This window comes from Osmerus mordax, chromosome 3, assembly GCF_038355195.1.
Source record: "Osmerus mordax isolate fOsmMor3 chromosome 3, fOsmMor3.pri, whole genome shotgun sequence".
In the NCBI taxonomy this organism is placed as follows: domain Eukaryota; kingdom Metazoa; phylum Chordata; class Actinopteri; order Osmeriformes; family Osmeridae; genus Osmerus; species Osmerus mordax.
In genome coordinates, this window is record NC_090052.1 from 1,613,947 (window position 1) to 1,628,995 (window position 15,049).

General features: G+C 45.2%; 2 protein-coding genes across 2 annotated transcripts; one reads left to right on the forward strand and one right to left on the reverse strand.

The window, feature by feature from the left end:
* Positions 1 to 3,699: 3,699 nt before the first annotated feature.
* LOC136937600 (keratin, type I cytoskeletal 13-like) lies at positions 3,700 to 8,583 on the forward strand. The gene is made up of 8 exons (XM_067230880.1): positions 3,700 to 4,209; positions 4,349 to 4,431; positions 4,540 to 4,696; positions 5,044 to 5,205; positions 5,493 to 5,618; positions 5,928 to 6,196; positions 6,581 to 6,710; positions 8,377 to 8,583. The coding sequence occupies exons 1-8, from the start codon at positions 3,736 to 3,738 to the stop codon at positions 8,581 to 8,583; spliced, it is 1,608 nt and encodes a 535-aa protein (XP_067086981.1). The 5' UTR covers positions 3,700 to 3,735.
* Positions 8,584 to 9,506: 923 nt separating this feature from the next.
* On the reverse strand, positions 9,507 to 13,045 carry si:dkeyp-113d7.1 (uncharacterized protein LOC407709 homolog). Its single transcript, XM_067231912.1, has 2 exons — positions 12,812 to 13,045; positions 9,507 to 11,628 (listed from the first exon to the last, which is right to left on the reverse strand). Exon 2 carries the CDS (start codon positions 11,467 to 11,469, stop codon positions 9,907 to 9,909), a length of 1,563 nt encoding a protein of 520 aa, XP_067088013.1. The 5' UTR covers positions 11,470 to 11,628; positions 12,812 to 13,045; the 3' UTR covers positions 9,507 to 9,906.
* Between the last annotated feature and the right edge of the window lie 2,004 nt (positions 13,046 to 15,049).

Below are 15,049 nucleotides of genomic sequence, written 5' to 3' on the forward strand. Positions count from 1 at the left end.
GCAGAAGAACGAAACATTGATCCGAAGACTCGTTTGGCAGAAGAAACATTGATCCGAAGACACGGTTGGTGGTGAACGATTCGTTCATGTGCCAGGTACGAGTCTTTGGATCTTTTTTCACATAACCTGCATAGGCTCAGTACTGGTCGCTAGAGGAAACAGAAATTATTTGTTCATTTTGACTGGGTCTTCGGACTCATTAATTAAGCAGTGGGGTCACATATTCTGATGGCTGCTGCTTGTCAGATATGGTGACCTCTGAAGTAGCATTCTGGCTCTGTGATAACTCCAAATAAGAAAACATTGGTCCAGATTAGTGTTAAGGGATGACATAACTACCCAAAACAACATTTTGAAGTTTAACTCCTTCATTAAGCAGTTACAGTGGGGTCATATATTCTGACGGCTGCTACTTGTCAGATATGTTAACCTCTGTAGTAATGGCTCTGTGATGACTCCAAATCAGAAAACATGGGTCCAGATTAGTGTGAAGGGATGACATAACATTACGGCAGCGTCTACAGGGGTGAAGGGGGCTCTGGACTACAGCTACAGTAACACTTCCACCACTCTGGCCCAGATTCACCGACATGGATTAAACTACAGTCCTAAAGTAAGAGAAAAATTCAATGAAGATCTCCACTGGGATTGGGAACGTTTTTAGTCCAAGACTAGGCTTGATCCATGTCTGGGACACTGGGCCTCTGAGGTAAAGTGTCTGCCTGTTCCTGTTATGATTCAGAGTTCTACAGTCTTAGTACAGTCAGAGTTGTTGGGAATTGTATCCTTTTTTTACAACTTCAAAACATGGATGATCCGATGTTACAGTGAGTGTCTGAAGAGAGAGAAGAGAGCTTTGCTTTTTCTTTCCCTGACTGCTCATGTGCGCTGGGATCTCCACCAGAGGGTAATGAATGCACATTTATGTTTCTGTCACCACAGTGGTTAGAGCTATGTTTCCCTATGCTGTATTGGTCTAATTACAGTTTTACATTACATTTACATTTAGTCATTTAGCAGACGCTCTTATCCAGAGCGACTTGACACTTGACCCTAAAAAACAGTTTTACCTGTGCTCAAAATCAAACTTTCGCCTCAAAACAGTTTTACCTGTGCTCAAAATCAAACTTTCACCTCAAAACAGTTTTACCTGTGCTCAAAATCAAACTTTCGCCTCAAAACAGTTTTACCTGTGCTCAAAATCAAACTTTCGCCTCAAAACAGATATACCTGTGCTCAAAATCAAACACTGCTCTCAAATCATAAACAAAGTGATCAAAATGATACACTATCAAGCAGTCAGTAAACAATACACAAAAAAAATAGAAAACACATTGTTCAAAACATATAGTTCTCAGAGAGAAGTACATTTTTAATCTCAAAACAAATGTCATATTTATCCGTAATTGTCTTTTGATGAACAAAAACATGTTCTATCATCGTAGCTCAAAATTGATCAGAAATTACTCATGTGCTTTGCTCTTTGCAATTTATTTTTCTTCCTCCTCCTTGTACCCCTATACAGTACTGTACCCTGCATCTCACTACTCACAACTCACTCTTGTTCTTTGTTGATATGAACTTGCAACCAGTCAAAATCTATTGAGCAGTCAGCACTGTTACTGTAACAAATGGAAAGCACAATGTTCAGGGCCATACAATTTGTTTGATTTTGAGCACAGGTAAAACTGTTTTGATGCAAAAGTTTGATTTTTAGCACAGGTAAAACTGTTTTGAGGCGAAAGTTTGATTTTGCAAGAGGATTTAGAGGTTTTGTAAATAGTGCTTGAAGATGAGGTTTTGTGTTTACAGTTTTGAGAAACTGGGTGACTGTTTCAAGAATGTGTTTTAGCAATTGTGAAAAACTGTAAGTGAAATCCATTTTGAGTGGTTGTGTTTCATCAATGACATGTTTTCTCTATTTTTATTTGATTTTTGCCACTTGTGTTTACCAGTATGGATGACATGTGCATTAGAGTGCAGAATGTGTTTTGAGAATGAGAATGAGTTGAGTTTTGCTGAAAAATCTATGTGAGATCTGCAAATTGTGTTTTACCATGTGAAATGGTTTAAGGTATTGACAACAGACAGGCACAATCAGCTAAATGAGTTCAGGGAACTGAGAACTTGGTTCAGCCAATGGGCTTTAGTGTTTTAGCAATTGAGAAAAACTGTGAAAGGACATTTCAAAAAGTCTATCAGACACCTAACAAAGTCTTTTGATGTATTAGAGAGGGGAGTCGGATGGCTGAGCGGTTAGAGAATCTGGCTAGTGATCAGAAGGTCGCTTGCTCGATTCCCGGCCGTGCAAAAATGACGTTGTATCCTTGGGCAAGGCACTTCACCCTACTTGCTTCGGGGGGAATGTCCCTGTACTTACTGTAAGTCGCTCTGGATAAGAGCGTCTGCTAAATGACTAAATGTAAATGGAGAGAGAGAGAGAGAGAGAGAGAGAGAGGGAGAGTGTGTGTGTGTGTGAAAGAGAGAGAGAGAGAGAGAGAGAGAGAGAGAGACTGTACACTGTGTGTGTTTACAGTTGTTCTGCTTCCTGTACACATTAAACATTTCTTCTTTATTTTGTTTGTAAAAGTGTTTAGTTGTTTTGTTGACTGCATAAAGTATCAAACCTCAAACATCAGGCACCCCCCTGGGGAGATTGGAAGTGGAAAGGTCACATCACGGTTTTTATCTACCTGACATTTATGCTTCCAATTCCCAAATAACAGTTTGAGTGCTCTTGGCTAGACACACCTCTTACAATATGCAAATTCAGATCCAATGAAAAAACAACAAAAAGAAAAACCTTTCTATCTGCTAATCCTCGAGTTTCCCTGAGTAAGCCTTACCATTTTTACATGATAACATTTCTGATCTGGTCAAAACGTGCATTATGGAAAATGCTGTCCAAGTTCTTTTTTTATGGAGAAATATAAGGTAAAATCACAGTTTCAATCGCTTTGTTGAACATCGTTGTTTACACAAGGCTGTTTGGGGCACAGTGAGAGAGCTTAGTGGTTAACCATCATCCATCACCACATGTTCCTGCCATCTTCTGCTGGGATTTGGACTTAAAAACATTTATCTTCTCTATTTCTTGCAATGAGTGATTTATTTAGAGCAAAGTAATTCAATGTATTTGCGTGACACTGCAGCCTAAGTTATTTTAGAATTTACAGAGACAGCATGTATAATAATGATTACAACATATAGAAAAATACATCTACACAGAAAAAAGTACAGGAACATAAAGTCATTTTCACTTTCTAAAATTAATGTGTCATTTACCTCAATTAAGTCACCAGATAAACCATTTACACTTATTGTCTTCACTATTTTAAATTTAGTAAAAACTAGATTTAAAATCCAAAAACAAGATGATCACACTCAGTTTAGCGATTTCGATTGCTTTTGCAGTGTAAAGGTTGTGAGTTCGGATGAACTCATCCAGTCAGGTGAATCTTTCCCACACTATTGCCAACATTCAGCTAACCTGTGGATTAACCTGAAAGTGCCTAGGGCCCTATGAATGATCTTAAAATGTCAAAATAGTTGTCTCAAATTCAACCTTAAACTTAACCTTTTTGTTACAATAGCTGAAACGTGACCTTTAAGGACATGTTGCGGCATGATTCCTTTTTCATGATCATCCCACAGTTTAAAAGAGAGAGGACTCCTCTGCTCCTCACTCTCTCCTCTCCAGTCAGAGCAGACCGACAGACGCCAGGCTCCATCAACATGACCTCCTTCTCCAGCAGCAGCTTCAGATCCTCCGGAGGATCCGCCATGGGCTCCTCTCGTCTCTCCATGTCTGGTGGGGGCGGAGGCCGCATCAGCATTGGGGGCATGAGGGCCGGCAGCGTGTACGGAGGTGCCGGGGGCTCTGGGGTGCGCATCTCCAGCGCCAGCTCTTCCTTCTCTGCCGGGGGTGGAGGTGGTTATGGCATGGGCGGAGGAGCTGGCTTCGGGGCTGGTGGAGGTGGCGGTGGCTTCGCCATGATGGCCTTACAGAGTGGCGTTATCGGCAACGAGAAGTTCAACATGCAGAACCTGAACGACCGTCTGGCCACCTACCTGGTCAAGGTCCGCACCCTGGAGAAGGCCAACGCAGAGCTGGAGCTGAAGATTCGTCAGTTCTTGGAAAGCAAGCTGCAGCCCTCCGCTCACGACTTCAGCGGGTTCTACGTCACGATCAAAGACATCCAACTCAAGGTAGTGTTCACTATTACTTTCACCTCAGCGTGTTTTTTTGTGGGAATGTTATTTTACAATTCTTCAAATGACAAATTATTCCTGTACATGATAATCATGAACCTTTTTTTAACCTTTTTTTTCTTCTACTTCTTTTTAGTTCGCAGACACCGTCAACATCAATGGTCTTGTCCACCTGGGCATGGACAATGCTCGTCTTGCCCTGGAAGACTTCAAGTTGAAGTGAGTTACCAGTTGATACATTCAAGCATTTAACATACTCGCAATCGGGATGAATGGTGCCACTAAGCCACGGTTTGGTCAGTTACAAGGTCCATGTTTGTGGTACAGGTATGAGAACGAGATGGCCATGAGGCTGTCTGTGGAGGCCGACATCGCTGGTCTGAGACGAGTTCTGGAAGATCTGAACATGTCTAGGAAGGACCTCACCTTGCAGGTCGGAGGGCTGCAGGAGGAGCTAGTTTACCTGAAGAAGAACCACGATGAGGTAGGCCTCTGTTCTAGACACAAGACTGGTACAGGCCTGTGTTCTAGACACAAGACTGGTACAGGCCTCTGTCCTAGACTCAAGACTGGTACAGGCCTGTGTTCTAGACACAAGACTGGCACAGAAGTCTGTCCACTGTATCAGAAATGTAACGCTCCCATCTGGCTTTTCACATCAAACTCATGTTTTTAATAGCGCTACATAGCTATTAAATAGCTCCTCATGCAACACATATGTTGACAGGAACACACATTTCGCAGATCCACCGACTCTGTTGTTGTCCAGCTCTTCGGTGTGACAGCCTCCTAAGCTGACATGTCACCGCGGTGACGTCTCTGTTTCTCCAGGAGCTACTGATCCTCAGGTCACAGATGGGAGGTCAGCTGACAGTGGAGGTGGACGCGGCGCCACAGGAAGACCTGATGAAGGTCATGGCTGAGGTCAGGCAGCACTACGAGGCCGTCGCTGTCAAGAACCAGAAGGATCTGGAGGGCTGGTTCCATGCCAAGGTAGGTGGATGAGGAGAAGGAGGCTTTTAAATGACAGATAGTAAAAAATAAATAAAAAAAATAAAACAGTTTTATTGTTTAATTCGTTTTTGGATCAAATGTAAGAAAAAAACAAGTAGGACTTCATAAGGATTGATTTCTCCCTACTCCTTTTATGAAATATTCATTTGTTGTTTATTGAGAGCTTGATGTGTTTACTGATATTCTTACAATACAAACATTTGCAGGAAAAGTTGTAGAATAAAGCCCAGAAGGATCTGATAAGGTCTTGTGTCTGTTTCCTGCAGACAGAAGGTCTGAACAAGGAAGTGATTACTCAAACCACCATCCTGCAAACTTCCAGGTCAGAGGTCTCTGAGGTCAAAAGCACTCTGCAGGCTCTTCAGATCGAGCTGCAAGCCATGATCAGTATGGTAAGGAAGGGAACATCACATGCTGCAGCGTTGCTGAAATAAGACTAATAACACTTTTGGCACCAGACCCAAATTACATCATCATACTCTGCATGTTGATTTTTTAAAATGTATTATTATTGCTATTATTATTATTATTTGTATTATTATAATAAAATATATTCTCATGAATGTATCATATGATTATAATAATCAATGCATCACACACACAACGACACATCAGCATTGTCAGGTTCCAAATATCTCAACCTCATGGCTAATTCATTTGTATATATTATTAATTATTTTCACATTTCTCCTCCTCCACAGAAAGCGTCTCTGGAGGGCACCCTGTCTGAGACCCACAGCCGCTACTCCATGCAGCTGTCCGGGTTCCAGATGCAGGTGAGCAGCCTGGAGGTGCAGCTGGGTGGGCTCCGAGCCGACCTGGAGCGCCAGGGCCAGGAGTACAGGATGCTGCTGGACATCAAGACCAGGCTGGAGCTGGAGATCGCAGAGTACAGGAGGCTCCTGGACGGAGAGGCTTCCAGGTCAGAACATGGTGTTAAAGAAGACTTGTCCTTTTACAATGTTGAGACGTTTGTAAACATAAAATGACACCCCTGTGAAATTATGACCTTGTATTTCTATCAAGTGAACACTAACCCTACACATATGCTTACCATTCACTAACCCTGGGGTTTCTAACCCTGCTCCTGGAGAGATACCTGCCTGTAGGTCATCGCTCCAACAGTAATCTAGCACACCTGATTCTACTAATAAGATGGTTGATCAGGTAACTAGAGTTGAATCAGGTCAAATAAGTGTGATTGGAGCACAAACCTACAGGCGGGTAGCTCTCCAGGAACAGGAGACCTCTGCACTGAACCATCACGTGCAGTTCTAGGTTCTGGACGGGAACCTTGTTAAATCATGTATCGAAGACTCCTGCCTGAAACCAGTTCTGATTCTGTCCCACCCAGTTCCAGCTCAAGCCGCACCAAGACGATCACCGTGGTGGAGGAAGTCGTGGACGGGAGGGTGGTGTCCTCCTCCTCCTCCTCCGCTCTGTCCTCCTCCGTTCTGTCCTCCTCCGTTCTGTCCTCCTCACATGTTCACCTCTGAGCCCGTGTTCCAACACGCGGCTCCCAGCCTGCATCCAGGGCTCTCTTCATGTTCTCCCCTGTCTGGAGATAATAAATGGAGTCTAAAATACACCGACTTGTTTGTGTTTGATTTCGCACAGTACTCTGAGCTTGTTGATGCAAGCAGAAGGAATTCCTTCTGTAGAGGATCAAGAGGGACACAATCAAATGTTATCAACAAAGAACTATAACCATTCTCGACACGATTCGTTTTTGATCAAGGGACATCTACTAACGGAAAACTATGACCCACAACTTAAATTACATTTGTTTTTAATTTCCATACTTCTTGTTCATTAATAACAACTCAAAGTAATACTTAAATGGGAAAAAAGTATAGTTCCTTTACGTAACATGTAGAGAGATTGTTTTCTGTCACAGAGAAAACCTTGGTACCCAATCAAATAAGTTGTAAGGTAAAAACCCACACAGGCTGTCTTCACTTCAGATCAGAATCAGAATTGTGTCTGATGGACCGCAGCCTTCTGCTGGAGGGGATCGGCTGAAACAGAGTGTGTCCAGGGTGGGAGGAGTCGGCCACAATCTTCCTCGCTCGCCTCAGGGTCCTCGAGATAACTGTACAGACATGACAGAAACTCCTCAAACTACATTTGCATCTAATGACATTCCTCCCAGGTCACAAATGTCAAATTTACTTCTCAGACTTCTCACACACACAGGCCTGGACTGGTAATCTGGCATACCAGGCAAATGCCCAACGGGCCTACGCACTTGGGGCCGATATGATATTTAATATATATATATAAATCTTTATATAAATATACTGTATGTAGTATATATTTTTATAAACTTAAAATGGGCCTATAAATCAGGGACAGCGACCCATTGGTTCATTTTCCATACCGACACTGGGCTGGCCCAATCACATCTCTTAACAGGCTCTCCCCCTGTGTTTCTTGTGTCGGATGCAGTGGCTCAGAGACAAAAATCTGGAGAGTAGGATGGAGAAACAAAAGCACAAGGGGGGTGCGGAGAAGTTGCGGGAAAAAAAAAGTAAAAGTCTAGAGTTGTGCCAAATGACGTTGTGTCCTTGGGCAAGGCACTTCACCCTACTTAACTCTGGAGGAATGTCCCTGTACTTACTGTGTCGCTCCGGATAAGAGCCACTGCTAAATGACTAAATGTAAATGAACCAGGATACAAACGGCTACAGATGAGGCCCAGTGAGTTCCCAGTTCCAAATCGAACTCATTTTTCAACCAACTCATATTTTGTGTTGTCTTAACGCCTGGGGCTTTCTGACAGTTCTTGCTCTACTGACTCAGAACTCTGGATATCTGTTTCCCTGTCCATTTGCAGATCTTAATTTTTAATCTCTACTCCTGCTGCATAATCGTCACCAGCAACGACGATTGGAGTATATTCAGTCAGGTGGCTGAGTGGTGAGGGAATCGGGCTAGTAATCCGAAGGTTGCCAGTTCGATTCCCGGTCATGCAAACTGACGTTGTGTCCTTGGGCAAGGCACTTCACCCTACTTGCCTCGGGGGGAATGTCCCTGTACTTACTGTAAGTCGCTCTGGATAAGAGCGTCTGCTAAATGACTAAATGTAAATGACTAAATGTAAAATGACTAAATGACTAAATATATTCAAATATACATGTACACCCGCAGAGCCGGCCCCCGCAGAGCCGGCCCCCGCAGAGCCGGCCCCCGCAGAGCCGGCCCCCGCAGAGCCGGCCCCCGCAGAGCCGGCCCGCAGAGCCGGCCCCCGCAGAGCCGGCCCCCGCAGAGCCGGCCCGCAGAGCCGGCCCCCGCAGAGCCGGCCCGCAGAGCCGGCCCCCGCAGAGCCGGCCCCCGCAGAGCCGGCCCGATAGGTAACCAGGCGCCAAGTCAGGTTCTACATGGTGAATACTGAACATATCCGAAATACTATGATCCTGTCTTAGATTCTGTCAGCCAGGGGCATAGGTTTGTTTTCAAACGTGAGTGGGCAGCTTTTCTTTTTTTTTTACTGAGTATGTGGCCGTTCAATATGATTTTCTTGATAAAAAAGTGGAGGACATAAGTGGGTCCATGTCTAATGAAACCTACAAACCTGCCATCAATCATTCATGCGAGAGGCACTAGCTCTCCTGTGCACTGACAACACAAGACTGGCTCCTGATGACTTCAGTATGACGTACAGTTCAGGAAATCAGAGATCGTCGAATGTAGCAGCATCTCATCAGATGGAGAAGCTCTCCCTCTGCTGGTAACAGTATGAACCAAGCCTGCACAAACTCACCTGGTCACAAACACAAGCCTGCATAAACTCACCTGGTCACAAACACAAGCCTGCACAAACTCACCTGGTCACAAACACAAGCCTGCACAAACTCACCTGGTCACAAACACAAGCCTGCATAAACTCACCTGGTCACAAACACAAGCCTGCACAAACTCACCTGGTCACAAACAAGCCTGCACAAACTCACCTGGTCACAAACACAAGCCTGCACAAACTCACCTGGTTACAAACACAAGCTTGCACAAACTCACCTGGTCACAAACACAAGACTGAACAAGATGCTTTGAGGTTACATGGCATTTTGCAACAACTTATACATGTGATGTATCTTCTTAAAGATTCATATAGTCTGTACGATACCCATGTCACCCCCTGTGGCTATTGTGCTTCCTAATAAAATCCTCCTCACTTAACAGATTCAACTCCTCAGCTCTGTACAGACAGCCAGAGTGTGACAGTCTGGTTGAGGATTCGTGAATAAGGAACGCAAGACAATCAGAAGCAAGCTGCTGGTGTTCCATTAGTTTCTTTAATAATTCTTTCCAGTACATGGTTTAGGAATTACATGTTATCAATAAGTGTGTACACAGTGAGTGATTGACTGGAGGAAAGACACTGGAATGGCACTCACTAAAACACAGATCAGAGACGAGATACAAAAGTTTTCTACAAGACCCTAGGTAACTTCACTGATCCCAACACACATCCGGACACTTGCATAAGACCAAATCAGCCCCAAGTGGATCCCCCAAGTACATAATGCAAAAGAGCACAAAAAGGTATGAAAAGAAAAAAAGTGTAAGGAAATAACATATATATTTATATATAGTATTTATAAAAAACAAAAGAGGAATAATACTTTTGAGAGGTTAAAAGGTTTTTTTTTTTTTTTTTTTTTTTATATATTTTTTTTTTTAGCTACTATCGTTACTGCGCGTGCTGCTGCTGCTACTGCTGCTGCTGCAGCAGTCCCCTCTCTCTCGTTTATGGATCAGCTCGTGTGCTTTTAAGTGACCTGACTGGCTGAAGTTCTTCCCACAGTGGGGGCAGGCAAAAGGCCGCTCCCCAGAGTGGATCTGCTGGTGTGCTTTAAGGTGTCCCAAGCGGCCGAAGCTCTTCCCGCACTGCGTGCAGCCGAACGGCCGCTCCCCCGTGTGGATCTTCTCGTGCGTTTTGAGGACCCCCGAGTTGCTGAAAGTTTTGCCGCACTGCGAGCAGCTGTAGGGCTTCTCGCCGGTGTGGATCTGCAGGTGGTTGCGGTAGCTCATTTCCTTGGTGAAGCTTTTGCCGCAGTGCTGGCAGCAGAACGGCCTCTCGCCCGTGTGGCTGAGCTGGTGGGCTTTCAGCTCCTTGGACTGGCCGAAGCTTTTGCCGCACTGGAGGCAGCTGAAGGGCTTCTCCCCGGTGTGGAGTCGCTGGTGGGAGCGCAGGTCGTCTGCTTTGGTGAAGCCCTTGGGGCAGTGGGCGCAGGTGTAGGGCTTCTGGCCCGTGTGGATGAGCTGGTGCCTCTTCAGGTTGCCCGCCTGGCCGAAACTCTTGCCGCACTGCGAGCACGTGTACGGGCGCTCGCCCGTGTGGATGCGCTGGTGCGTCTTCAGGTTCCCCAGGGTGCTGAAGTTCTTCCCGCACTGGGTGCAGGAGAAGGGCTTCTCGCCCGCCAGGTTGCGGGGCTTGCGCTGGCCGGGGCCGTGACCCTTGGTGCCCGGGTGGGTGGAGGCGCCGCCGGGCTGCTTCCCCTCCAGGGCGGACTGCAGCTCGTACAGGCCTCCGGACGAGGAGAAGTCGGCCTCCTGTTTCACCATGCCGTCCATGAGGCCGTCCGGGCGCAGCTTGTTCAGCTCGGAGCGCAGCTCCGCCATGTGGATGGACTCCAGGCCGTTGCCCGTCATCTCCGAGCGCAGGTGGCTGGACATCAGGTTGGGCTCGTACTCAGTCTTGATGGCCCCGAGCTCTGTGGTGTAGTAGCACTGCAGGTCGGCGTGCTGCTCCGACTTGATGTACTCCAGGCTGTCGGAGACGTGGGTAATGTAGTCGAACACCAGACTGGGCTCGTAGTGGGACTTGTAGTCCAGGTCAGTGCCGTGGAAGGAGTGCAGTTCCCCGTGATGTTCGGACTTGATGTAGTCCAACCCGCTGATCTCCATCTTGATCTGCTCGTGGCCCAGCTCTGCTGTGCTCAGGGGCTGGATCTCCGACAGGTCCACGGTGCGGATGGAGTCCAGCTCGCACTCGGGTTCGCTCTTCACGCAGGGCAGCATGACGAGGGGTTCCGCGATCTCGGCCGCCAGGGTGCCGAGGGTGGGGGTGCTGCAGTCGGAGGCCAGCAGGGCCAGGCTGGGGGTGGAGCAGTCTGGCTGGAGTGGATCCAGGCTGGGGGTGGAGCAGTCCGGGTGGAGGGGATCCAGGGGCGGGGAGCCGCAGTCGGATGACAGGGAGCCGAGGCCCAGCGTGAGGCAGTCCGTCTCTAACTCTGCCATGGCTGAAGAGCCCCAGAACCTGTCATCCACCTGGTTCCGTTCGGAGGATATTCCAGCGGCCCCGAGCCCTGGAACGGACGATCGCCCCCTCGACTGCGCCTCTTGACAGTGGCTGGACGTTGTCTCCTGGGTTAGGAGGAACACCGCTCTGCAAAATGCCTGGTGGGAGAGAGGGCAAGGTGAGAACTCAGTTAAGCCCAAGTTTGACAAAAACATTCAGACAAGGACTGCTGCTGAATTAAAAATTCAAAAATGGGTTATTTGCACAGGAAATTGTTTTAAGATGGAAATGGAGATTGGATTTGCATCAGAAGCTGTGTCACCACTTTCAGACGACTGCCCAAATACATCTGGGTGCATGATCTTTTCATTCAACAGATGCTAACTAGGCCAATATGCAAGAAAGGCAATGCCTTATAGCTATTGTGGGTCTGTTTTTGTACGCTGATCAATCTGACCATTACCTTGGTTACGTACCCTACACATTGGAAAAGTTTGCATAATGGCCACACAAAAAAACTTGTCTGTCAGTCAGTCGTCAACCTAAAAGAGAAAAGTTCTAAACACTCCTTGTGGTGTTTCTATCACAAATATCATTCTCAATCAGGTTGTAGGTTTCGAAAAATAAACTATAGGACGGCTATAAATTCACTGATGCACTACAGCCATATTAGCTAACGAGGTGGCCTTCCAAATTCGCCACGCACATCTTGCACTTCTAGTTGGCTGCAAGAAACTGGCGGTGATTTTTTTCTCTCTCCAAACACCGTCTTGGAATGAGGATGTCTATGCATGAAAAAGATCTAGGTAGCTAGTGCGCTTGAATCCAGACGTAAGTTTCTCAAAGGACAAAGATGCCCCGAAACTCTGAAGTTACGAAAACGACGAATAAGACAAAATTTGCGTTCTAGATTTTCTTATGTACAAAGACTGGGCAATATGCCATGTCTAGCTAGCTAGATGGCTAGCCAGTGGCCATCTTGTTTATCGCTCATTCTACTCGCATGCTACAACTAGCTAGCCGTATAGCCACCTAGCTAACTAGTTAGCACGCTAGCTCCCTGTCATTTACGGTAGACAGTTTGCTAACGTTAGCTCAGGCAAAGAAAGAAAGTGGTACAGGCCAGCTGTGCATCTACTTTTCTAACCTTACTTTAAGTTTGCAGCGTAGGTACCTCACGTGCTCGTTTCCTTTTTTTTTTACACAACAAAGACAATGTGTCAAATTACGATATATTGTGGGCCATGCACATGCATTAACGCTGGCTTAACGGAATGTGAGAGATGTGGAAAGGAGGAAACCAATAGGAAAAAATATATAGCGAGCACTAACGTACGCTACCTGCCGTTTCCCCGATTCATGATGGTTTTTTAGCCATCAGCTTGCAGCAACCACTGTTGCTTTGCTTGGCTTCAAACTCAACCGGAGCCGCCACGTCCTCCTCAATCGAACAACCTCTTGAGCCTCGGTTCCCGTCTTTCTTTCCCTACTCCCCCTTTCCTCTCCTCCCTCAATCATTGACTAATTCCGCTTCGTTTTCACTCCCTTTTCGCTTTCCTCGATGTTTCTGCACTTCCGTCGTCGGATCGTAGTCAGGTGCGCGCGCAGCACGCATTCATCTCGCATCACAGATTTATATCACATCTGTGGCACTCGCAGTACAACACCGCATCATTCATTGTGTTTACATGCTGCTCTTAAGGAAACAATCACAGCACTGTCTTTGAAAAGCTAAACCCGCGGGGAACAGCAAGACCACACAATTCTTCTTTGAATTGGCAATTAAAGATGTCAAACTGTAAAAAGAAAACAAAAGTTACTTAGTTCAGTAATGTAAGTCAAGTCGTAAACTACTAACAAATTGCTAGTCTGCCAACATTCACAACATACTGATATTTAATCAATTACAGTATGCATGATCACCCTAGGTCGAAATTGTACTGTATCTACCCATCTTCCAGATATCCTCAAATACAGTAACAAGCCATGACCATTTCCGTTAGGACACCAATAAAAAGTACAGCAGCCCGCATAGCTCTCGAAAGTTGTACGATGCCTTCAGAATATCTCCCGTCTCCGACCCTTAGAAAGAAAAGCACTTGGGGTGAGTCCTGTTTTGAGGCAGTTTGTTTTGCTCTTAGAAGAGAGATCACACCAAGGAAGGGGCAAATACACAAGGGTTAGGGTTAGGGCCTGATGGAGAACTGAAAGGTGCCTGGACGTGAGGTGTTCTAAGAAGAGGCAGATTCATTCCGTCTTTGTTTCTGTTCACCAGACATACCGTTAAACATCTTCCTCTTCAAATGACTCCAGATAAAAGGTTTCGTTTAAGATAGACACTGTAGGTAGTGCGTGGACTGAAACACTGACGCACGCACACACAATGAAGAAAGCGTTGCTTAGTTGTTAACATTTATTGTATTTTTTCCACTTACACAAAGTACCCATTTTCATTGTCTAACATGTAGAAAACATTTTCACATTGCCTACATAATCATAGTATCATGGCAAAGTTACCTTGGCATGAATGACATTCAGAGTGATATCAGGTTAAAAATGAACAGGTGCTTGCTTAATGCCAGAAACCAAAAGGGAAAACAATTTGGCATTACAAAGGGTAGATCTTAAAAAAATCCAACACAATGGAATTGGGATAACTAAATCTACAACAATTACATATATTTCTGCGCTTGAATAACACAAATAAAATCTTGACCAAACAACAATTCTCCATTTGAATGACAAGGTTTTTTGGATAACATTGCTTGCTCTACATCTAAAAATTTAAAAAGACAAAAAACAACAACTTAAAAGATAAATTAAATATCCCTTTCATTCCCTCATGAAATTTTGCATGTCAATTTCAAGTCTTTGGGATTCTAAATTTACACCTCTAAATTGATGGGTGAAGTTAACAGAATTGTTTTAAATGAATCTCAACCACTTTTCAGGAAATAGCCAATATTTACACAGATGAACATTTTCTTGCTCAAGTTTATGAAGCCATTGTGTGAAGCAAAACAGACACCAACAATCTAAATGTTACTTACGATGTTCAACTGCTTCTCTCCTCTGCCAAATATCTGATATTTTAATGAAGGAGAAAATGACAGGGTCAAATGGATGACCACAACACAAGAGAAGACAGTGGCCACTCGCTTTGGCTCAGAGATACATGGAATTTGATTTTTGCTAGTATTTCTACAGTCCTTCTTCAAGACAAACAAGGAAGTCCCTTTGTCTATGGTCCCATTAAACACAGCAGATTGTGTCTGTGGTCCCATTAAACACAGCAGATTGTGTCTGTGGTCCCATTAAACACAGCAGATTGTGTCTGTGGTCCCATTAAACACAGCAGTGTGTCTGTGGTCCCATTAAACACAGCAGATTGTGTCTGTGGTCCCATTAAACACAACAGTGTGTCTGTGGTCCCATTAAACACAGCAGATTGTGTCTGTGGTCCCATTAAACACAGCAGATTGTGTCTGTGGTCCCATTAAACACAGCAGTGTGTCTGTGGTCCCATTAAACACAGCAGATTGTGTCTGTGGTCCCATTAAACACAGCAGATTGTGTCTG